This window comes from Oncorhynchus gorbuscha, linkage group LG02 (genome assembly GCF_021184085.1).
Source record: "Oncorhynchus gorbuscha isolate QuinsamMale2020 ecotype Even-year linkage group LG02, OgorEven_v1.0, whole genome shotgun sequence".
Lineage (NCBI taxonomy): Eukaryota > Metazoa > Chordata > Actinopteri > Salmoniformes > Salmonidae > Oncorhynchus > Oncorhynchus gorbuscha.
The window spans coordinates 68,984,975-69,011,806 of record NC_060174.1 but is presented as its reverse complement, the minus strand read 5'-3'; the positions used below and the strand labels follow the sequence as shown (position 1 = coordinate 69,011,806).

The 26,832-nt window shown below is 41.9% G+C and overlaps 1 protein-coding gene across 8 annotated transcripts in view; it reads right to left on the bottom strand.

Moving 5' to 3' along the window:
* The window catches only part of LOC124008291 (roundabout homolog 2-like), a 203,116-nt gene that overhangs the window by 120,388 nt on the left and 55,896 nt on the right, over nucleotides 1–26,832 (bottom strand). For 3 of the 8 annotated variants that reach the window (XM_046319487.1, XM_046319494.1, XM_046319497.1), the window contains exon 1: nucleotides 6,723–7,286. The exons of the other annotated variants lie outside the window; for them this stretch is intronic. In XM_046319487.1, coding sequence (XP_046175443.1) covers nucleotides 6,723–6,777 — 55 coding nt within the window. In that variant the 5' untranslated portion in view covers nucleotides 6,778–7,286. Of the gene's footprint in view, nucleotides 1–6,722; nucleotides 7,287–26,832 lie in introns of those variants that run through there. 8 annotated transcript variants of the gene reach the window in all.

Below are 26,832 nucleotides of genomic sequence, written 5' to 3'. Positions count from 1 at the left end.
TGACTTCAAGCCGATCAACTCCCGAGATTAGTGCATATAAGAACATCCAATAGTCAAAGGTATATGGAATACAAATGAAATAGAGAGAAATAGTCCTATAATTCCTATAATAACTACAACCTAAAACTTCTTACCTGGGAATATTGAAGACTCATGATAAAAGGAACCACCAGCTTTCATATGTTCTCATGTTCTGAGCAAGGAACTAAAATGTTAGCTTTTTTACATGGTAAATATTGTACTTTTACGTTCTTCTCCAACACTTGTTTTTACATTATTTAAACCAAATTAAACATGTTTCATTATTTATTTGAGTCTAAATTGATTTTATTGATGTATTATATTAAGTTAAAATAAAAGTGTTTATTGTTCATTCAGTATATAATTATAATTGTCATTATTACAAATATATATAAAAATCTGCCGATTAATTGGTATCGGCTTTTTTTGGTCCCCCAATAATGGGTATCGGAATTGGCCGACCTCTAATTATGAGTAACTGTGGAAACAATTGTGAACGTCGGTCTCTAATTCGAATTGACTCTTCAAGTAGGCACATGTGTGCCTGTTAGGATATATAACAGCACGGACATCTAAATGTACAGTGTATGTGTGTCTTTATCTCCTGGGTGAATGAGGAGTCTGTTTCTCTGTCCCTCTTCCAGGGTTGGATGTCACCGTGAACAAGTCAACAGGAACGCATTCCTCGTGTGGTGTGTCGGTTGGAAGTGGAGGAAAAATGATTGCTCCCATGACTGCCTCCAGCCCTACCCAGTACCCATAACCCTCCTCTTCTCCCCTTGTCTGTGTCGGCGACGCAGTGAGGCAACACCACACGACATGATTCTATCATTACTCTTAAGGAGATAAATGAGATATTACAAACAGTACTCTGTCTCTCTGTGTAAGGATGGGAGTACGTACTTAAGAGGGTAACCTGGGAGCGAGCTATAGCGTTTTGTTGGATGATGAGACTAGCTGAGCCATGACAGAAGTATATGTTTTAGTAATAGGTTTAGTTTTCTGCATCTGCCGATCTTTCAAGTTCACACACATCTTTGCTAGTGCTATTTGTATTGGCATCTGGTAAAAATTCACTAAATCAATCCAATTCCACCTTCCTAAATCCAGTTGACTCTTCCCATTCCAATAGATGGTTTTTCTAAAGCCTTGTGACTGGCAGGCTCCCTCCGTCGCAAACTGAGTGAAGCTGCCAGCCACTGTTCTCCCTGGGACACCACACTCCATAAGGCCACTCTCAGATGATTCCCAATACCCAGCCTACTCAAGTGTGCCGACTCCCTGCCTGTCTAACTTACTCTCTCTTCCGCTCGCTCCCCCTTCCTCCCCCACACCCACCTCCACCTAGTGTTTAATGGCCCTAATGGGGGCTGGCTGGCTGGATCCATTCAGCTATAACCATAATCATAAAATCACACATAACCAAAGATCTCTGCTCTCAAAAACGCTTCTCGTTTCATTAGTCGTTCAATGAGCTTGTTCATGGAACTGCCTACGCAATTCATGCACTCAGTTTCACCCAAGTCCTGAGAGCAGTACGGAAACTGAAACAGACTAATGCTGATTAAAACCACCAAGGGCTTACTCTACTGCAGCCTTGCATACTGTATGTATGAGGAGTGGTTTGCTCACTATAACAATGGCTTCCACCGGTGGATTTAGCCCTAAATAAAGATCTTCCAACAACCTGAACTTTCTGAGATAACGTTTTCCCCAACAGAGCAGCCATGGTCTTGACAAACTCATTACTTGTTACCTTATCTCCCTCTCTGAGGTAAAACTGTACGCCCAGGCGACAGCAGCGCAGTGGCTGTCTGAAAGCAGTAATGCCATAGATACGCTTGACTGGGATTTAGCTGAAATCTGGCGACATAAAAACATATGAAAACACCACTATCTCCTTCTGCACTTTAACTTTGACCATATCAACTGTCACATCCATTTCGGCTGACATCCCTCTCCTACTGTACATAGCTGCTGGCTGGAACATTCATAAAGCGAAGTGTACTGAGAGAACCCAGTCAGCAAGAATGGTTATAGTAATACCATCACCAGCCACTGATATTATCAACACACTGCACTAATTTTCACAAATCATAATGTCCTTTGTAGCTACAGTACAAGTACAATTATACTTTTATAACGTGTAAGTCGCTCTGGATAAGAGCGTCTGCTAAATGACTTAAATGTAATGTAAATGTATAAATGGATTTGAATTGCTGACTGGTGAACTGCAATGTGCACTTTCAGTGTTTGCACTTACCCAATGTCCACTTATCAGGAATTGACTGAATATGTGACCTGTTTTATTAAGCTAGGCGTATGTCGCATTTCACTACTTCACAAGAGGCATTTTAACGTGGTTTTGTGTTTTTTTGGGCAGAAATGCCTTCTGGAATATGTGAACTTTCATGTGCCTTAATAACAAATGTGTATTCCATCTGTAAATTACGAGCCAAGTTGGTTTTGCCACAGAAAATGACAGGAACCTTCCCGCTAGCCATGACTGGATGAGATAATGTATGGGCTGGACATGCCGGGAAATGCATTTGGATTGGTCTGCCATGTAGCACGACTCTGTCAATAACGTGAGCTGCTAAGTATGTGCTGATAATCCTTTCTAGCTCGGGTTTTTGGAAGATATAACGTTTGTCATCAAGAACTACAAAGGTTTTGTTACTTTTCTCAACAACATTGATGCCCTGAATATAGCAGGCGCTATTGACAGATCAGTTGGAAAAAGTTGTGATGGGGTATTTTTCTGCACATGCCACGGTCAGTGTCAACCGGAATGACTTGACACAACACTGGCCAAACAAGATGTAGCTATTAAATGGTTCCAGTCTGCCATGAAGCATTCATCCATGTATACGGGTAAGAGTCTAGCTACATTTTCAGATATTATACGTTTCTAATTTTGTCAGGAAGTCATTTTCATTGCAAGTTAAAGAATACTGTTAGCTAGCCAGCGAACTTTAGCTTGCTGCCTCGCTAGCTCATGTTAAAAGTATGATCTGTGTAGTAGTATTATTCCAATCAGAATAAAACTATTTGCATTGCCAGCTATAGCCTAACTTTGGCTAGCTAGCCTTGAACCTAGTTGGTTAGCTTTAGCTACCTGCAGATTCATACTACTGCTATGACAATCAGTTTGTATTGGTAACGTTAGTAGTATACAAGTAAGCATTTCACTGTACTGTTTACACCTTCTGTATCCTGTGCATGTGACAAAAAAACTTAGATTGTATTTTATATAGTGTGTGTTTGCCAGAGACAGTAATGTGAAGAACAACATGACCTGCACCAAACTCAGTTTAGGATATAGGGCCAAGGACTAGATAAAGTGTATTTTTACCTGAAGTTTTTCCTCATTGTAGGCTACTACTTTTACCACTTGAAGTCTTTAGTCTTGAAATCTTTGGTTGTTTACTACACTACTCACATTGTTTAGCACATGGCCTCACATGTGAATCCTTAACCTCTTGGTGTTAGGGGGCAGTATTTTCATTTTTGGAAAAGAAACGTTTGTGTTTTAAACGGGATAGTTTGTCAGGACAAGATGCTAGAATATGGATATAATTGACAGCTTTGGATAGAAACCACTCTAACGTTTCCAAAACTGTAGAGATTTTGTCTGTGAGTATAACAGAACTGATGTTGCAGTCGAAAGCCTGAGAAAAATCTAATCCGGAAGTGCCCCAAGATTTGGAAGCGCTGCGTTCCAATGACTCCCTATATGGCTGTGAATGTACCATCAACGAGCTTACGCTTTCTACATATTCTCCAAGGTGTCTACAGCATTGTGACGTAGTGGTCACATGGTGGCTCCGAGAGAGATTCTCACGTAAAGTGCAGAGGTAGCCATTACTCCAATCGGTCCTAGAGAAAAAGGAATTGTCCCGACGGATATATTATCGAATAGATATTAGAAAAACACCTTGAGGATGGATTCTAAACAACGTTTGCCATGTTTCTGTCGATATTATGGAGCTAATTTGGAATATTTTTCGGCGTTGTGGTGACCGCAATTTCCGGGCGATTTCCCAGCCAAACGTGAAGAACAAACGGAGCTATTTCGCCTACAAAAATAATATTTTGGGAAGAAATGAACTTTGGCTGTCTACCTGGGAGTCTCATGAGTGAAAACATCAGAAGGTCATCAAAGGTAAACGATTTAATTTGTTTGTTTTTCTGATTTCCGTGACAAGTTTGCTTGCTGCTAGCAAGGCATAATGCTATGCTAGGCTATGATAAACTTACACAAATGCTTGTCTAGCGTTGGCTTTAAAGCATATTTTGAAAATCTGAGATGACAGGGTGATTAACAAAAGGCTAAGCTGTGTTCCAATATATTTCACTTGTGATTTTCATGAATAGGAATATTTTCTAGGAAGATTTATGTTTGTTGCGTTATGCTAATTAGTGTCAGATGTTGATAACGGGCCCGTTCACGGGCTGCACGTCACTACAGGTTAAAGAGATGGGTGGTGCTAAAGCTGTGAATGATTTTGAGTGGGTGTAGACAAAGAAGAGCTCTCCATCAGGTGTTCCAAAACATTCAAGGGCCATTTTCTCAAAAGAGGGGTTCAAAGTTGATCATCTTTCAAAGCAGAATTACTTTCCAAATTGTTCCTCAACTGAAGTGTATGATATGCCATTTTCTATCTCTGAGTCTCCACTTTTATTCAATGTAAAAAACACAATTTTGAATCCAGATGGTAAGTCAAATATAGACTAATGATTATTGACCCTCTTGGACAATGGGAAAATTATGCAGTCCTACAAGGTTTATTCAAGTCAAACTCTCCAATCCAGGCAGATGATGATAAAGTGTCTTTCTCTGTGACTTGGCGACTTCTCATCATTTTCCTTTTTAATCTCAGGCTTACTTTCATTCACAAAGCGCTGCCAAGACCTTGCTCATTTAAGCACTCACAGACAGTCAAACAAATGGTAATTGCCCATGGCCTTGTGCCTAAAATCCTCTACTAACCCCACCATGTCACCCTCTTTCACACACAACACTGACACACATGCATAGGCAGTACAAAACCTCAAACCCAACTTAACAAAGTTAGAAAGAAAAGAGTGGCAAATCAATGAAGAGAGAGAGAGAGAGAGAGAGAGAGAGAGAGAGAGAGAGAGAGAGAGGAGGAGAGAGAGAGAGAGAGAGAGAGAGAGAGAGGGAGAGAGGGGAGAGGAGAGAGAGAGAGAGAGAGAGAGAGAGAGAGAGAGAGAGAGAGAGAGAGAGAGAGAGAGAGAGAGAGAGAGAGAGAGAGAGAGAGAGAGAGAGAGAGAGAGAGAGAGCAGAATTAGGCCAATACCCGACTTCTAATGGACCGTAGACACAACGCACAGTATAACACATGCTTCCCAATTGTAAAGGTATAGGAGTTTTAAAAAAGCCATGTAGAATAAGCAATGGGGTTGTTACCAGTGTATATAGAAGTCAACAGCCATTGGGACATCCCCCACACCTTGGGGCACCAACCTCCTTTTTCACCAAATCAATGCTCTCAATGTGGACATGATAATCACCAACAGCTGCATGTCCAATGGGGGACAACACGGTTATGAGTTGTCCTCAAGGGACAGACAGTGCATACAGTATTGTCTTTTGACCAGGGGACACAGTGTCCACATATTACAAACCAAAACCAATCAAAGGTCCTTCTGTAGCTCAGTTGGTAGAGCATGGCGCTTGTAACGCCAGGGTAGTGGGTTCAATTCCCGGGACCACCCATACGTAGAATGTATGCACACATGACTGTAAGTCGCTTTGGATAAAAGCGTCTGCTAAATGGCATATATTATTATTATTATTATTATAAAGGACCATAAGATCATTCAGCATAATAGTCTCCATGACAAGTTTTGCTACTTTTCAGACAAAGGATCTAAACTCCACCAGCTGCATATCAGAACCCAAATCATCTGGGCACAACACAAGTCTTCTGATGTTCAGGGTCCACCTGTATATAGATGCACCAACACAGCAGCTTCGTCTTAAGAAGCTGTTAAGAACCTCTTAAGAAGCTGTTAGAAGGACATCAATGCAGTCTATGCAATTTGAAAATGTTGGGATGACAACTTATTATATATAAAAAAGATGAATCGAAAACGGACATCTATTGAATATGTGAGTCACCTATGGGCAATTCATAACGATGCACAGAATGTCATTAAATTAAATCTGAATAACTGCTGCATTAAATTATCAGCCAAGGGCAAAGTTAAACCTTTCATATCCTCCCTAATGATATACGTGCATGATATCAATTAGGAAGATTAAATTAATGAACTTTGGAATTAATCAGGAACCCCCAAACCAAGCATATGTATACATGATTAATTATTATGACTGTTCATCAATTTCAACAAATCGATCAAATAACACAGTGACAATATGTTGCTCGTAAAATAGTCAGGTGTGCTGCAAAGTCAAGTTGAAAGGAGCAATCCCGGCATGCTGGAACTCATTGAGCGCGCAATGGGAGACCACACGTGCAACCCCTTTTTTCCAACGTTTTTCCAACGTTTTGAAATGAGGAATAAACGGAACAACTGATGCAAAATACTGTTGTTACTGCAGGTGGTCTAATCAAACGGGGAGATGGGAAAACGAAAAACAGGAAAACGCAATGTTTGTATTAGAAAGTTAATCGTGTAGACCAAATCAAGGTTAAGATATCAGGACTTACCGTTGATTTGGGTGTGCAATAGTCCACAGAAAAATAAAAACCGTAGTAGACCCATTCTGGCATACTGTAGTAACCGTCCACGGTTTATCTGCACACAGATTTGTCCGATAGACTTCTTTATCTTGCAGATTGTCCGACTCTCAATAGTTTTGGTTCTTTGAACATGAAATATGGACTTTTAATACAGTTGTTTATCGTGAAGTGTACAACCAAATCATTCACGAGACGACTTCATGTTTTCTCTCAGAGAGTGCACCGGATGGGCAGCCTACTTCTCCATACATAATGTTTATAGCTGGGTGTCTCACCAAGCAGACACCAACCGCGCAGAGCAACGATGTGCTCGTCTCATAACATCGCCCCGACCTCCCAGAGCCTATTTCATGCAATGTTCCGTCCAGCTAAAAGTGTCCAAAGCGAAGCAAACACTCAATATAGATTAGAAATAGTCAGAATGACCATGATTTTAAATATCACTTCGAATGAATGCGCGCTGTTATATCTTTACACTGTTGTGAGCCAACAGTGGTGGTTCCAGACCCGAGGTGAATGAATAGCTGCAGTTACAGCTCCCTCCTCGTAGAACTGGGAAACACTGGTACAGCAGTGGGCTATAGGAACGCAGATGCGCAGACTTCCATCAAACCATTGCAAGATGTTGCCCCTATGCGATGATCTGAGGTCAGTTTGGGTTTACATTAAGATCTGAAGATAGACGATAAACTGATCCTAGATCTGAACTGAACACAGCCTACGGGGCAGCTACATACAGAGTGCTGTGGAAACCGCATACAAATTACATAAACACATTAGGCTATCACGATATGTATTTGCATGATGTGAGTGCAGGAATGTTATTTGGGTTTGGTGTTTAATTAAATGGCTACCTTTGCAATTGGTATGCGTGTGATAGGCAGATTAAGGCAATTAATGGCACTGCTCTGTGTCCGTTATAACATCTGGAGTAGGCCTATATAGGCTAAACATCCATGGACAATAAAGTAGCGTCCCCTATCGACGACATGGCTATCTCATAGATCTCGTCTGGCATAGACAGAATGGGACTGCAAAGTGTTTTGTATATGGCAATTATCTCAGTCAATATCAATGACAAAATGAATGCTAATAACCCATGGCGCATACTGTCTCCTGTCAGCGGTCGATTCCTGCCACATGCATCAAAGGAAGACAAATCCTGTGATATATTTTTATTGAACTGCACATTCAATGTGTTATTTGAGCAAATACTCTTCCCAACAAGCACATTCAATAATGCTTATCTACTGATAATTCCGTTTGCTTGGTGGACTGAATTGAAATTTCCTGTGACTTTTTGGTTAACCCCTTGAGTATAAAGGGAGTCATCATTTAGTGTCAGGAGTCATCCAGGTGGTGGATAAATGTGTATGCCTTTGTCGCTATTGAGGATAAGGTCAATCTGTTATGGTACTGTACTGTAGGTAAAGTGGGGCTGTTCCAGGTAGATGGCTGAGTGCAGAGCACTCACAGCAACCTGTACTCAGGGGTAGAGATAACATAGCAAACGGAAATATGGGTCACTCAAATTAGTATGATTCAGCATATTTCGTTTGGTATGGTATGTATTCATTTGTGTATGTCCATCATCCGTTTTGTATGATATGTTATGAATTCAATTCGTACAATATGTCACAAATTTGCAATATGTATGATGTGTTACATATTCCAATTTCTTGGTGTGGCTATAACGTTAGTTAGGTGGTAGGTGGTAGGTGGTGAATGCATCAGCTAGGTTGCTAACGTTAGCTAGGCTAAGGGTTAGGCGGTAAGGTTAGGGTTAAGGTTAGGGTTAAGTTAAAGCGTTAAGGTTAGGAAAGGGGTTAGCTAACATGCTAACTACTGTAATTACAAAGTAGCTAACAAATGGTAAGTAGTTGCTAATTCGCCAAAAAAATATTTTAGTCACCCAGCCATCCACCCTGACCAACCAACCTCCTTTTGTTTTTGCCAAACGGAATATATCACACTCATTTTAGTGTCCAGAATGTTTATTTACTATGTTACGTCCAGTCCATGACACCAGCCTGCTCACAGGTAAGTGCTGTCATGAAGTGGAAAGAAACCATACCGTGATTGCTTCTGATGGGAGAGAGTGACCCTCTTCCCCTCACACTTCCCTTTCTCTACCTCTGACACGCACATCTGTGGACTTGTCCTTTTAGAAGATGCCTCCACATCTCCACTGCCATTATTGGCACTCTATCTGAAAGACACTTTGACAGAAACAAAACATTGATAAAAGTTTCATAAATGGAATGTTCTGAGGCGCATACTCACACCCAAAAAAGGCTATAACACTAGTTCCATTGAGTAACAATGAATATAGTTGTTGTTCGCCAAAAAAAGAGTTCATACAGCCCTTGGAAATTGAATGTTCTCTCACTCAATAATACATAACAATGGTTCATGAACATCTCAATGAAATCGGCGCAGGCACTCACTCACTCACTCACTCACTCACTCACTCACTCACTCACTCACTCACTTACTCACTCACTCGTGTTGTTCATGATTTTGTCAAAGGGTTATAGGCCTATAGCTTACCATGTCTGACGGCCAGTGGAAGTGATAGGTAGCCTAGACCCAGGAGGAAAATAGGATTTCTTATAGGTGCAGGTGAATAAAGGTGCAAAGTGATCATTGACGACTTCATTTATGTGAGGAGAAAAAAACGACCAATCTTTACGAGAAAAAACAATTTGGCTCAGTGTCACTTTGCACTTAACTTGTAGCAAGATAAATAGTCTAAAAGTCAGTCCAAACTTGACCTGACATACCATACACATGTCTGTTCCTCTCCTTCTCTGTCAAAACTGAAAGGTTGGAACCAACTAAACACCCTTATTGGGAAAATCTCAAATGGTTTTGCTAGAATCCTCGCATCCTCTCCTCTGTCCTCTCCTCGTCTGGTTTTGAAAAAGTTAGCTGAGGAGTGGAGGCATGGAGAGGAAACATGGAAACAAATGAGACTCTCCTTCTCCACTCATGTGCCATGAGACATGGAGTTTACAAGCAAGGGCGGGCGGACTGGCCATCTGGCATTTCAGGCAAATATCAGATGAGCTGGTCACATTTGTTTTTTTTAGCAAAATTATAATTTTCTATTATCTAGATCAGAATCCATCATTGTATTTGCAGTTTTGAGAAAAAAATGCCTTTTATAAAAATGTCATGCAATTCTGTCAATTTACATATTAGCAGAATATTTTTTAATACCACACAAATTACAGAAATTACAGGCTGAGAATGGACAAATAATTCAATCTGAGACGTCATTAGGAATTTGAGCATGGTACTTTCAAATGTTAGGACTACCATCCTACTCCAGACAGAGTAGGCCTACAAATGCTGAAAAAAGTCAGCTTTAACTGCGAGCTACTCTTCTTCTTCAGTGGCGTAACCCAATGAGAGTTGATCCCAAATGTTTCCCTAAAAACTGTCTGGATTAAAACATCTTCTATTGTCCAGAAAGTGAATAGTTAAATACATTTATAGTGACAGAATGACATTACTTCTTCAGCAAGGTAAATGTTCTGTCTCCTTGGCTATAGAAGGTTGTAGCTTTGCCTCTGAATGTAAAAAAAAACAAAACAATGACATCCCCATATGCATCGGTGCCACGTCTTTCCCAGGAATTTTACAGCTTGTTTGTAGCATAAAGCATTGCGAAACAAAGTGCTGCTATAGATCACTTTTTATAAATCAGCTTTATTTTCTTCAAAATCTTAAGCAAACAAGGGGTAGGCCTGTGCTTTTTGCCATTTTCTTTAATAAAAGGTAGGCCTATGGCATGCCCACTCATACCACCTCAATTCGAGTCCTGGTTTTAACTTAACCGCCCTTTACTGACAGGTAGGCTATTTAAAGAGGTAGGCTATTTAAAGAGTGCATGGTGGTCGAAGGAATTAGCCGACAAATCTATGGATATCGCAGCCTATAGCCTAATTTCGTCTGTCAAACAGGTGAATTAAAATGAGGATGTTTAAAATGAATTATGCCTATGTAACGGATGTGAAACGGCTAGCTTAGTTAGCGGTGTGCACTAAATAGCGTTTCAATCGGTTACGTCACTTGCTCTGAGACCTTGAAGTAGTAGTTCCCCTTGCTCTGCAAGGGCCGTGGCTTTTGTGGAGCGATGGGTAACGATGCTTCGTGGGTGACTGTTGTTGATGTGTGCAGAAGGTCCCTGGTTCGCGCCCGGGTATGGGCGAGGGGACGGTTTAAAATTATACTGTTACATTGATGCTGTTGACCCAGATTACTGGTTGCTGCGGAAAAAGGAGGAAGGTCAAAAGGGGGGTGAGTGTAACGGATGTGAAACGGCTAGCTTAGTTAGCGGTGTGCGCTAAATAGTGTTTCAATCGGTTACGTCACTTGCTCTGAGACCTTGAAGTAGGGTATCCCCTTGCTCTGCAAGGGCCGCGGCTTTTGTGGAGCGATGGGTAACGATGCTTCGTGGGTGACTGTTGTTGATGTGTGCAGAAGGTCCCTGGTTTGCGCCCGGGTATGGGCGAGGGGACGGTTTAAAATTACACTGTTACATCTACCCAAATTTTCTTACTTTCAACACCATGAGCTGTCAATTTCCGATTGATTGTGCCTCCGGCTGCTGCTTCAAGTTTTAGCTCCACCAGTGGTAGATTTAGGTATAGGCGACATGGGCAGCCACCCAGGGTGGCATCTTGCCGGGGGCGGCACGGGGCGCTGCACAAAAAGTATTGTAATGGTGACTTTTGCACGATTGATTTTCTATCGCTCATTTGCATGTCACGTCAATTATATAATCACCGTGTGGGACTGTGGGTCACTTAACCTTGTCGGATTGGGCACCTTGATTATAGTTTGTGAGCTAGGGACTGCCTGGGAAGGTCTCCCACTCAAAAGTATGAGATGGGGAGGGAGAAGGGGGGTAGGTTGACCTCAGGTCTCCTCACTGGAAGCCAGAGGTAGGGCAGTGGGGAAATCTATACAATAGCGCACCTCTAACTTTGTACAGTACTAATGCAATTAGTAAGATCAGTCACACTACGAAATGCTTGCAAAAATCACTGAAGCTGGAGACTTATATCTCTTTAAGAGTCAGCTGTCAGAGCAGCTTACCGATCGCTGCAGCTGTACACAGCCCATCGGCAAATAGCCCATCCAACCAACTACCCACTTCATCCCCATATTTGTTTTCCTGCTCTTTTGCACACCATTATTTCTACTTGCACATCCTCATCTGCATATCACTCCAGTGTAAATTGCTAAATTGTAATTACTTTGCCACTATTGGCCTATTTATTGCCTTACCTCCTTACTTCATTTGCACACACTCTATACAGATTTTAAAATGTTATTACTGACTGTACGTTTTGTTTATTCCATATGTAACTCTGCGTTGTTGTTTTTGTCGCACTGCTTTGCTTTTACTTGGCCAGGTCGCAGTTGTAAATCAGAATTTGTTCTCAACTGGCCTACCTGGTTAAATAAAGGTGAAATACAAAACATATTTTTCTCCTCTTTGCACTCTCCTTCCTAAACTTAATAGAACATAGGTTATAGGCTTGTCCGCCTGCAAGAATTTTTTTTTTTTCACTACACCTAACAAGCAAACAAAAATCAGAAGAAGCCTTTGACTCTCCTCCCGAACTGCCACTGTAGGCCTACACAGCACAGCATTGGTTAGGCAGCACACAAAAAAAGGTTTTCATCAGCAAGAGCAGAGCAAGCCAGGGCTCAGGGTTGGAATATTTGTTGCAGTGTGTAATCAGCCTGGTTTTATTTACACCATCCCAGCAGCTATCTTAGAAATATATAACTTTGCTCTGTGCTTCTCCAATCATGCACATCGTAGCCCATGGCCTATAGGCTATGGATCACCTGGCTGAGACCACACTAAATATCCAATAGGCTATGGATCACCTGACTGAGACCACACTAAATATCATATAGGCTATGGATCACCTGACTGAGACCACACTAAATATCCTATAGGCTATGGATCTCCTGACTGAGACCACACTAAATATCCTATAGGCTATGGATCATCTGACTGAGACCACACTAAATATCCTATAGGCTATGGATAATCTGACTGAGACCACACTAAATATCCTATAGGCTATGGATAATCTGACTGAGACCACACTAAATATCCTATGGGCTATGGATCACCTGACTGAGACCACACTAAATATCATATAGGCTATGGATCACCTGACTGAGACCACACTAAATATCCTATAGGCTATGGATCTCCTGACTGAGACCACACTAAATATCCTATAGGCTATGGATCATCTGACTGAGACCACACTAAATATCCTGGAGGCTATGGATCACCTGACTGAGACCACACTAAATATCCTGGAGGCTATGGATCTCCTGACTGAGACCACACTAAATATCCTATAGGCTATGGATCTCCTGACTGAGACCACACTAAATATCCTATAGGCTATGGATCTCCTGACTGAGACCACACTAAATATCCTGGAGGCTATGGATCACCTGACTGAGACCACACTAAATATCCTATAGGCTATGGATCATCTGACTGAGACCACACTAAATATCCTGGAGGCTATGGATCACCTGACTGAGACCACACTAAATATCCTATAGGCTATGGATCATCTGACTGAGACCACACTAAATATCCTATAGGCTATGGATCTCCTGACTGAGACCACACTAAATATCCTATAGGCTATGGATCATCTGACCGAGACCACACTAAATATCCTATAGGCTATTGATCATCTGACTGAGACCACACTAAATATCCTATAGGCTATGGATAATCTGACTGAGACCACACTAAATATCCTATAGGCTATGGATCATCTGACTGAGACCACACTAAATATCCTGGAGGCTATGGATCATCTGACTGAGACCACACTAAATATCCTATGGATCATCTGAGGCTATGGATCATCTGACTGAGACCACACTAAATATCCTATAGGCTATGGATCATCTGACTGAGACACACTAAATATCCTATAGGCTATGGATCATCTGACTGAGACCACACTAAATATCCTATAGGCTATGGATCACCTGACTGAGACCACACTAAATATCCTATAGGCTATGGATCACCTGACTGAGACCACACTAAATATCCTATAGGCTATGGATCAGGTGTAAAAGCTGACTGAGACCACACTAAATATCCTAACAGAAAATGACCAAGAGGCTATGGATCATCTGACTGAGACCACACTAAATATCCTATAGGCTATGGATCACCTGACTGAGACCACACTAAATATCCTGGAGGCTATGGATCATCTGAAACTGGAGCAGAGACCTGGGGACACAAGGAGTAAATATCCTGGGGCATGGTTCTAGGCTATGGATCATCTGACTCCAGATAAACAAAGACCACACTAAATATCCTGGAGGCTATGGATCATCTGACTGAGACCACTAGAGGGAAATCTAAATATCCTATAGGCTATGGATCATCTGACTGAGACCACACTAAATATCCTATAGGCTATGGATCATCTGACTGAGACCACACTAAATATCCTGGAGGCTATGGATCATCTGACTGAGACACTAAATATCCTATAGGCTATGGATCATCTGACTGAGACCACACTAAATATCCTGGAGGCTATGGATCATCTGACTGAGACCACACTAAATATCCTATAGGCTATGGATCATCTGACTGAGACCACACTAAATATCCTATAGGCTATGGATCATCTGACTGAGACCACACTAAATATCCTGGAGGCTATGGATCATCTGACTGAGACCACACTAAATATCCTGTAGGCTATGGATCATCTGACCGAGACCACACTAAATATCCTATAGGCTATTGATCATCTGACTGAGACCACACTAAATATCCTATAGGCTATGGATAATCTGACTGAGACCACACTAAATATCCTGGAGGCTATGGATCATCTGACTGAGACCACACTAAATATCCTATAGGCTATGGATCATCTGACTGAGACCACACTAAATATCCTATAGGCTATGGATCATCTGACTGAGACCACACTAAATATCCTATAGGCTATGGATCATCTGACTGAGACCACACTAAATATCCTATAGGCTATGGATCATCTGACTGAGACCACACTAAATATCCTGGAGGCTATGGATCATCTGACTGAGACCACACTAAATATCCTATAGGCTATGGATCATCTGACTGAGACCACACTAAATATCCTGGAGGCTATGGATCATCTGACTGAGACCACACTAAATATCCTGGAGGCTATGGATCATCTGACTGAGACCACACTAAATATCCTGGAGGCTATGGATCATCTGACTGAGACCACACTAAATATCCTATAGGCTATGGATCATCTGACTGAGACCACACTAAATATCCTGGAGGCTATGGAATGACTCCTAAATATCCTGGAGGCTGTGGATCATCTGACTGAGACCACACTAAATATCCTATAGGCTATGGATCATCTGACTGAGACCACACTAAATATCCTGGAGGCTATGGATCATCTGACTGAGACCACACTAAATATCCTATAGGCTATGGATCATCTGACTGAGACCACACTAAATAATGGATATCCTGGAGGCTATGGATCATCTGACTGAGACCACACTAAATATCCTATAGGCTATGGATCATCTGACTGAGACCACACTAAATATCCTATAGGCTATGGATCATCTGACTGAGACCACACTAAATATCCTGGAGGCTATGGATCATCTGACTGAGACCACACTAAATATCCTATAGGCTATGGATCATCTGACTGAGACCACACTAAATATCCTGGAGGCTATGGATTATGTGACTGAGACCACCCTAAATATCCTGGAGGCTGTGGATCATCTGACTGAGACCACACTAAATATCCTATAGGCTATGGATCTTCTGACTGAGACCACACTAAATATCCTGGAGGCTATGGATCATCTGACTGAGACCACACTAAATATCCTATAGGCTATGGATCATCTGACTGAGACCACACTAAATATCCTGGAGGCTATGGATCATCTGACTGAGACCACACTAAATATCCTATAGGCTATGGATCATCTGACTGAGACCACACTAAATATCCTGGAGGCTATGGATCATCTGACTGGATCATCTGACTGAGACCACACTAAATATCCTGGAGGCTATGGATCATCTGACTGAGACCACACTAAATATCCTGGAGGCTGTGGATCATCTGACTATGGATCATCACTAAATAAATATCCTATAGGCTATGGATCATCTGACTGAGACCACACTAAATATCCTGGAGGCTATGGATCATCTGACTGAGACCACACTAAATATCCTGGAGGCTATGGATCATCTGACTGAGACCACACTAAATATCCTATAGGCCCACTTGATGTTGTGCTCCCAGCAGAGAATCAGAGATGAGTGGCAGCATCGGAGAACACATCGATGTATAGCATAAGCAACATTAATTAATAAGCAACATTAATCTAAAACACAAGGGAGAAAATGGTGTTAGAAATGCCAGGGCCGATTTTTTGTCCCAGTCCGCTACTGCTTACAGGGGTGGAATCCCCAAATAAATGCGTAAATGGATAAAAACAAATGTAACTAGTTGAGCAAAACATTTTAAGTAGCGAAATCCTTTTTATGTACCCCCCTTGAGAAACAACAGCTAATTCAAAATCACTTCTGCTCTAGCTGCCCGGAGGATACTCTTGCACATACTCTGCCGAAGTAGGTAATCAAGGAAGTGAGCATACTAATCGGTTCACCTACTAACAAATTGAAACTCTTCTAGACCACTTATCAATTTCCGTGCCCTGGGGGAGTTGAGGAGAGGACAGGCTTTTCCCCAATTGAGAATCTCCTTGGGCAAGTTCCCTTGCTCAGTCAACGGATTGCACAGGAGCAGTTTCCCCTCCCTTGCATGCCTGCCTCACCTGGGACAACCTTAGGTATTCCTGTTTCTCTATGGTCTACAATAACCACAAGGTTGTTGACAACAAGGGCAACCGCAACTGCAGTTGTTTAAAGTGATGCTACAAAGTTTTGTATACTTTTGAGCCAGTAGTTTTGAAAGTAGCACTCAAGAGCCCAAGAAGGGTCCCTCGAAAATGTGACACAATTGTGTACACGTCACATTAGTGTATCACTTTGTTGCACATGCTTTGTTGTGTGCACTGAGCAGACTTGGGCCCGCCCTGCAACCTCATTGGACAATACGGCTGACCTGATCCCAATAACAGTTGTATTGTTTTACAAGCTGCCTTCCTCAAACTAGTAAGCCATGCTTCTTCCAGTAATTGAGCAGTAGAAAAGTTATATTTACAGTATATGTTTGCATCAAATAGCCTTGTGTACTCCTAATTTTCAAATTAATTATACATGATCATAGTGCATTGTATAGAGACAGGCTTTCAAAGTCACGTACTGGCACATGGCTTCAGTGTTGTGAATGACCAATTGTGCAATCAAGCCAACAGAGGATTTCAATATTTGGCATTTACAGGTAGGCCAATATTTTCTTGTCTCGTAAGTGGATGAAAACGACAGTGCTTGTGTAGCCTACATGTTGAGAATGTAAAAGTTGTAACCTGTCACAGAGGGGCCAGGACCCACTGTGTGTGGACTCTCGTATCATCTACATTTACATTTGAGTCATTTAGCAGACACTCTTATACGGAGCGACCTACAAGAGCAATTCGAGTTAAGGGGGAATATCAGCCCAAATCTGTTAACCGCAATCTTTCCAGCAAATTTACTCCCCCACTCTGGTCTACACATAATCATGATTTTGTAAACATGTAAACATGTATGTTTTTCTCTTTCACAAGGATGTAGTAATGACAGTATCAGCTACTTAAGACATTGTCTTGAATTTAGGTTTTGCCTTTAGATTTCAAGAAAATGAACATCTAAGGACAACCTTTTTCACTTCTCCCTTTGACTTGCCAAACCCTGGGTCTGTTCTGTCCAGTCTGCTTCAGGAGGCATTCGAGGAAGTATGAGACTGTTGGGCCTCTGGCTTTGAAAACTGTGGCTGTGCAATTCGTGGCTATTTTGCTGACGCAGGCGGTGACTCCAGGTTCATCGGCAGCAAGTTGGGACACTGCAGTTGACATGTCGAGTGGATCAATTTTGCCTTTCAAAATGTGTTGCATTACAGGGATACATTGTCCGACTTGCGCTTACATGTAGACGGCATGAACTTTACAAAAACCATGAGATCAAAGGCAATGGCAGTTTTTGATGAAGTCGCCATCAGGTCACTGCAGTTGCTTCTCACAAACGGCAACATGCAGCCATCGGCTGGCAAGTGGGAGGCACTATTTTTTTAATTTATTATTATTTTTTTATATTTTTATTTTTTTATTTCACCTTTATTTAACCAGGTAGGCTAGTTGAGAACAAGTTCTCATTTGCAACTGCGACCTGGCCAAGATAAAGCATAGCAGTGTGAACAGACAACACAGAGTTACACATGGAATAAACAATTAACAAGTCAATAACACAGTAGAAAAAAAGGGCAGTCTATATACAACGTGTGCAAAAGGCATGAGGAGGTAGGCGAATAATACAATTTTGCAGATTAACACTGGAGTGATAAATGATCAGATGGTCATGTACAGGTAGAGATATTGGTGTGCAAAAGAGCAGAAAAATAAATAAATAAAAACAGTATAAAAACAGTATGGGAATGAGGTAGGTGAAAATGGGTGGGCTATTTTCCTATAGACTATGTACAGCTGCAGCGATCGGTTAGCTGCTCGGATAGCTGATGTTTGAAGTTGGTGAGGGAGATAAAAGTCTCCAACTTCAGCGATTTTTGCAATTCGTTCCAGTCACAGGCAGCAGAGTACTGGAACGAAAGGCGGCCAAATGATGTGTTGGCTTTAGGGATGATCAGTGAGATACACCTGCTGGAGCGCGTGCTACGGATGGGTGTTGCCATCGTGACCAGTGAACTGAGATAAGGCGGAGCTTTACCTAGCATGGACTTGTAGATGACCTGGAACCAGTGGGTCTGGCGACGAATATGTAGTGAGGGCCAGCCGACTAGAGCATACAAGTCGCAGTGGTGGGTGGTATAAGGTGCTTTAGTGACAAAACGGATGGCACTGTGATAGACTGCATCCAGTTTGCTGAGTAGAGTGTTGGAAGCCATTTTGTAGATGACATCGCCGAAGTCGAGGATCGGTAGGATAGTCAGTTTTACTAGGGTAAGCTTGGCAGCGTGAGTGAAGGAGGCTTTGTTGCGGAATAGAAAGCCGACTCTTGATTTGATTTTCGATTGGAGATGTTTGATGTGGGTCTGGAAGGAGAGTTTGCAGTCTAGCCAGACACCTAGGTACTTATAGATGTCCACATATTCAAGGTCGGAACCATCCAGGGTGGTGATGCTAGTCGGGCATGTGGGTGCATGCCCGACTAGCATCCAACATCAACCAATCGTTAGGATGTTTTTGGTTGACCCACGGATACGTGACTAAAGATGTGACTGAAACAGGATTCAACTTTGTAGCAATTTGTCAAATCTACAGGGAATATAAAGTGCTATTTGAGACCTCTCTCTAACCAATTAACTGTGCACACGCTATTTTTTCAGTTTGAGTGTGTGATATGGGGATATAGACAAGTTTGTCAACATTTATAAAGAAAAATGTTGACACTGCCATGTTGATGTGAGCCTTGTTGTTATAAAACCTCTAGGCCTACAGTGTTCGACTTTCAACTTTCACAGATTCACCACTTTCGTCTACAACACACCCACTTTTTCTGGCTATGAACCCAGCATGAACCGGTAGGAATGAACCCATTGGGTGATGCATTTCACTGTCTGAACAGCGTAACGTAACCCCTGTGTCAGGGAGGAGGCTTGCTCCCTCATGCATGCTCTTTGCACGTTCACCCTGCAGCGTCGGGTTGACTCTCACAGGTAGGATGAAAAAGACTACATGGACCGTGATCCTTTGCTAGTTACGGCCACTTTCACCATGATCCTTAGCGATTTCTTGTGCCGTTCAGCCCTATTCAGCAATGGGCGCATTCGAGCAGATTACTTTTGTCAAGACGTTGACAAACGTTGGTCACCATCTTCCAAAGTGTGTTGCATTATGGTTATAAACATTTTCCCACGTGTGGACTGCATGACCCTTACAACAACCATATGATCAAAGATCATGAACTTTCGATTGCAGTCGACTATACATTTCTGCAGTTGCTCCTACCCAACTGCAACTTGAAGTAGGACCCAAAGCATTGTGCGAGATAACCTTTGTCTGTTTTTTTAGAGGCTTAATCTGTGTTCGGGAAACCGTCCCTTAATGAGCAAGTACCCCATACACCAGTTGTGGGGTCAATACCATGTGCGTTATACTGCTTGGCATATTGTTTACTCAATAAGTTATGTGAACTGATGTTCAGTGCATATATAGTCTGATACTTTTCTGTAAAGTGAGTGTTTTGTTCTTCATGTGATTGAATCAAATGTGATTCTTTAGATGCTTACTGACTGTACTCTATATCATCTACTGCATCTTTATGTAATACATGTATCACTAGCCACTTTAAACTATGCCACTTTGTTTACATACCCTACATTACTCATCTGATATGTATATACTGTACTCGATACCATCTACTGCATCTTGCCTATGCCGCTCTGTACCATCATTCATTCATATATCTTTAGGTACATATTCTTTATTCTTTATCCCTTTACACTTGTGTGTATAAGGTAGTAGTTTTGTAATTGTTAGTTAGATTACGTGTTGGTTATTACTGCATTGTCGGAACAAGCACAAGCATTTCACTACACTCGCATTAACATCTGCTAACCATGCGTATGTGACAAATAAATGTGATTTGTTTTGACAAAAGCAACATAAAGGTTGAGAATGAAAGAAATACACTCTAGGCAGTAGTGATGGTGACATGGACTCCAACTAATCACATCCGTTACAATTCCATGTTGCACAATCACAAATAATAATGAGGAAGGTACAAGGCGTGAAGTAATGGCCAACAACATAGCATATCCCATATGTTGCAAAAACACATATGCTTTCATTCTAGTAGCCTATGCACTCACTACCTGGTTATATTTTGGTAAAACCATCACAAATATATCATGTTAGAAAGAGCTGGAGCTGGTATCTAATGTCCTTATCTTCACGACATTCATTCCTTTGAACCATGTTGAACAACTTCAGCTTGATGTAGGAGAAGTGGAATTTCAATAGCATCCACTTCATTGGCAATAACAAAGGTGAATGCCATGTCTGCCATTAGGCAGGTTTCCATTGACCCAGGTTTTTTGGACCATAGCAATGTTGCAACAACAAAAATATTACGACACATGTAATAGAAACTGCAGATATAGGAGACATTTTCTGAGGATCACCAGCGTTTTAATCCATTCGACAGGGGTGGATATTTGTGGGACTAACTTTATTGCGGCAAATGATGGAACCATTATTTTTCAAATAAATTGATGAATACTTTTGAAGCTACACGGTGTCACGGCTGACTGAAGGACTGGACCAAGGTGCAGCATGGTAAGCGTACATTTTCTCTTTATTAAAAATGGCACAGACAAAACAAAGACCAAAACAAAACCGTGACGCTTTGGGCTATGTGCCCTGAACAAAGTCAAAGTTAAACTTCCCACACAACAGGTGGGGGAAAAGGGTACCTAAGTATGGTTCTCAATCAGAGACAATGATAGACAGCTGTCCCTGATTGAGAACCACACCCGGCCAAACACATAGAAATAGAAAATCATAGAACATAGACTTCCCACCCAAATCACACACCGACCAAACCAAAATAGAGACATAAAACGCTCACTACGGTCAGGGCGTGACACACGGGGCACGTTGATGTCATCACGTAACTATAAGCTCCACCCCACATGTAATTGTAAATGCCTACTGATTGCAAAATAACAATTTTAAACTATATGAAAATGTATTTGCAGGACAAGGATTGTCCTGACTTTCAAGAATGCCTGAATTCCTTCACTTTGCTTTTCTGGTTGGCAGGTTTCACCATCCAATTATTTCAGATCTACAGGAGTGCAAGTCTCACCATGGCGATACGTTGGCACATGAGAATGATTCGAATATGGCAAATATTAGTCAATTATTGCATTCCATGTATGCTGAGTTTCTCGGGCTACTTGAGACATGAAACAGAAGGGGGGGGGGGGGGAACAGGCTGTTGCCAATTTATTAATGCACAATTTGCCTAAATGGGTAATGGAAACACTTGAACCACTACATTTTTTTTCATACTGTAGGTTATTGCACATTTCTATAAATATTTTTGATGTGACGTCATCACAATTTTATTGACACAGATAGTTCAATGCAAACGCACCCTAGCAGGCAATGGTCGCATCTATTTTCAATGCAAACGCACCCTAGCAGGCAATGGTCGCATCTATTTTCAATGCAAACGCACCCTAGCAGGCAATGGTCGCATCTATTTTCAATGCAAACGCACCCTAGCAGGCAATGGTCGCATCTATTTTCAATGCAAACGCACCCTAGCAGGCAATGGTCGCATCTATTTTCAATGCAAACGCACCCTAGCAGGCAATGGTCGCATCTATTTTCAATGCAAACGCACCTTAAGCTGAATGGATCCTTCGAGATTCTGCAGGGAGCCCAGTTGGGTCTAGTGCGCATCAGAGAGGGGGAGTGGACTGGCTAACACTCCGTTAGGGCATTTTGAACCGGGTTCTGCCGTTCGGTCTAGCAGGCAATGGTCGCATCTATTTTCAATGCAAACACACCCTAGCAGGCAATGGTCGCATCTATTTTCAATGCAACTTTGTAAATGTCGACAAAAAAAATCACTGGACAACTTAATGGAAACATAGCTAGTGTTGCATTTCCTAGAAACAGCATAAGTTGTCCTACTTGCTGTCAGTGCGTACCACCCCTGACTTTACAAAACTGTCGGCTACTTTTGGATTAGCACTCAAACGTGCCCAATATGGTGTGCTTCAAATTCAAATACTTCCGGCTTCATGCACCATCGGGAATTTTCCATAAGTACACATGGATGATCTCAGCACTATCACTATCTACTGGTTTTAATGGCTGTGTTTGAGAGCATCAAAACGACTGCAGGTGACTGCTGACTGAGTGATCTACAAGTCACCTGGCATCATAAATAACAACTCATTATTATTTGTAGATCAGGCAGTCAGTCACAATTTACCCATGAAACATTGTGGTTTTGATCCTCTCAAACACAGTTTACATTGATCATTCTTGAGATGTTTTTACAATTGGAGTCCAGCTGTGGTAAATGCAATTGATTGGACATGATTTGGAAACGCACACACCTGTCTATATAAGGTCCCACAGTTGACAGAGCATGTCAGAGCAAAAACTAAGCCATGAGGTTGAAGGAATTGCCCGTACAGCACCGAGACAGGCTTGTGTGTCGAGTCACAGATCTGGGGAAGGGTACCAAAAATCTATGCAGCATTGACGGTCCCCAAGAACACAAAGGCCTCCATCATTCTTAAATGGATGAAGTTTGGAACCACCAAGACTCTTCCTAGAGCTGTCAGTCTGAGATTTCAAGATTCCCATTTCCCAGTTGTTTTGAACGTGTCGATAGTATCCCTATATATAAACATGGAATAAGTTATGCATATTATCCCCACTTTTCATGTACATTATCACAAAATGACTCAATGCATCCATGTGTGGTTGACAAATAACAATAGATAGGAGCCTAAGTATCAGGAAAGAAAAACATGACAAACACGATTATAAGAATGATAAACTGTTCTAAAAAAAAAAACTTCTCCATCGCTACAATGACAATGGATAGGTTCCCAAACGATTACAATCGTGGTTTTCCGGGCTAGGACTATGGCTACCGGAGTGGCCATGAGGTGGGAATAAGATAGAGGACAGGAGAAAAGTGGAACATATTATAAGTAAATATGGAATATGTGTATGCACAAGCATTCTGGAAGATCTGATGAAGGAAAAGAGCTACAAGAAAGTTGAATGTGACTAGAGTGAGGATGAATTATCTGCGGTGGCAGGTGAGGTAAAGACTGCAGAGTTTGAGCCATGTCCTGATGATGACAAAGATGATTCCGGCACAGTGGGAGTGAGATTTTTGGAGAAAATGGATCCTTGCCTTCTGACTCGGAGTGCAGCCGTGGCGATTTCTTTGTTTGTTTTTCTGTTGCCCAAAGGGAGCATGTGCTCCGCACCACATGACTGGGGACAAGAACTGTGACATGTTTCCCACTCCGGAGTAGTGCGCCATTGAAAGGAGTGATAACTGGAGTTGAAGATTCCCAGTGTCTGTGACACCCGCCGTTTGGTGCGATGCAGACCCGGGAGAGCTTGGTGAAACAGAGAAGACACTGTCTGTACTAATGAGTCTTTACCAGATAAAGTCAAGTTGGGATGTGTCAGTTATCCCGTGAGCACTTTTGTCCCGAATCCATTACGGTATTTTAGGTGTCAAGCTTATGGTCATGTGGTAGCAGTGTGTAGGATGGAGATTCCTAGATGTGAGAAGTGTGCAGGAGGACACGCGACAAAGGAATGTGTTGTATCGGTGGGAAAAGTTGGCTGTAAAACTGAAGGGTTCCCCATGGTGCTGGAGATCAGAGGTGTCCGGTGAGAGAAGGGCAGGTTGAGGTTGCCACGATCAGAGTAGTGCAGAAGGTGTCATATGCTGAGGCAGTGAAGAAAGTAGTAGAGGAAGATGTGTCCAGGGTGAGGTTATCCTAAGAGCACCCCTGTGAGTAGGACGAGGCCAATAGAGAGTGATAGGAATAACATGTAGTGCTTCAGTAAGGCTGTTTTTTTTATGCGTTCATGGTCATGGTTGTCTATTGTACCTCAGGAATGGAACGTAAATCACAGACGATAGATGTTGTGGCAGCAGCTGCAGAGAAGTGCTTGGGTGTACGAGATTTCACTGCAGAAGAGTAACAAGATGTTTTGAATGATTAGTGTCCCATCCTCCCAGACTGCTGGCCTGGTGTAGGATCAGATAGAGTGGTGAGGTCTCTGGTAGGGTGGGGCAAATTTTCACAAAGTGAATTCATACTACAGGATCGTAGGCTGATACACAGCCAATACAGTAGGTGACGGAATAATATTTGTTTGCAGACTGCCATAATACCAAAGAAGAAGAAGAAGAAGATTACCAGCCCTGCCCTGGGTATTTGCACACAAACGCCTTGGAGAGCAAGGCAGTGCTACGGGTATCAAAAACAACGTTAATGTATAGATGTCCTTTGTTGCCAAATCACGGCCTAATTAGACCTGGATCGTTCACACATCGCAAAATCAACATAATCAACTAGAGAACTAGAAATTAGCGGCAGCAAGACACATTTTATGTCCGGCTGTCTTTATAACCTGAGAGAATTTGCGCTATGCGGCGCTATAGTCATGTGGTAATGTCTGTATCTGGGCTCAGAGACTGTTCAAATACTGGGATCTACTCAAGAGATCAAAAAGATGTGACTTTCTGCAAAATACTAAATCTATGTCAAGTTCGAACATGAGGCAAAGATACATGGCAATGGATAGTAAAGAGAGAAAGCCTCTCCTTTTTGGTGACCCCCTCTTCCATTTTCATGAGGTCTGTTACAGCTCTAATGAAATGGCCCATTCTAGTGCACTGCGTGTGCTTCCAACCCTCCTCGGCCTGGTCAATACTGGTCAATACTGGTCAATACAATTATAAATGCAGTTCATTGTCATGAGATGAAAGTGAGACAGGCTGCATTAGGAGCTATTGGTCCAGAGAGGGAAATTAAATCCCTTTTTTTCATCGGCCAAATCAAATTAGAATTGTTGATAATGACAACATTAAATTGCAGACGATTATGGAGCAGGCTGTGCTAACTGATATTAAATGTCACTATAGATGTAAATGTTATGTTTATTAACAGAGGTTTTGAGTTGTATTGCTGTCCTTCCATATTGTGGCCATGGAAACTGCATCTGAATTCCCACTACAGCACAAGGCCGCTGGCTATTCATTGGCACCTTGCGCAACACATCCATTCAATAGAGCATTTTACTCCCCTTATTTGCCCATCTGACACAAAATGATGATTTTTCTCTCTTTTGAATCCAGAAACAGCTAATCCAGAAGCAGAAACGTCATCCTGGTCCAAGCCCATTTCCGAAAGAGGTCCAGACTGCTATCGCAAGTACTTGTAATAGGATCACGCCCGCTCTATATTTGATTTGAGTCTATTAGTCTACTTATTTCTAGATCAGATGAAAGACCACGAAAGGCTGCACTGTATGTGCAGATGAATTCACAGTGTGAATGGATGGGCAAGACTAATAGGCTGCAGGCTGACACTGCAGGGCTCCCAGTCTACAGAACCTTGCTACACAAGAAGAGCAGCGCTCATGACATAGACTGGCTAGACTAGATATGAGAACACTGCCCTTGCAGACAAGCTCTGCCTCATTTTGAAGTGATTCAGGCGTTGTTTTGAAGCCTTTATTTGGCACTCAGTGACCTATGGCTACCCATGATCTCTCTGTAAAATGTCATTAGTACCGACAACCTTTTCACAACTAATGGAGAGACACAGATTATAAACGAATCAGCGTAAAGACATGCATGAGTACCTAAACCACACGCAGCATATAATGTGTTTCTCTGGTGGCCACAATGCACATGACCAACACCCTGCCCAGTACACACACCACTTAGATACCAAACACAAAATCACATAAAACAATTCTATACATTGCAGATCATCTCAAACCTTGTGTTTTATTATCAGGCTTTTGTACAGGCCCCTGACAATAATAGTATCGTCAAACATGCTATATTATTTTCTGGACCATATATTGCTATAAGGAACAGATCCTTTTGTACACTTCAAAGTAAAAGCAGGGAATTTGAATGGGCCTTTTAAATGGCCTCCTATTTCTTCTACTTGATTTCTTCCCCAGTGCGTGGAGGTAATTAAGGCCATAACAGAGGCCTCTAGTGGCAAAAATGCAATATTAGCGCAGGCAGCGCTATTGAGGGCTTCCACCATTTTAATGTAATCAACTGGGTGGTACCTCCAACTTCATT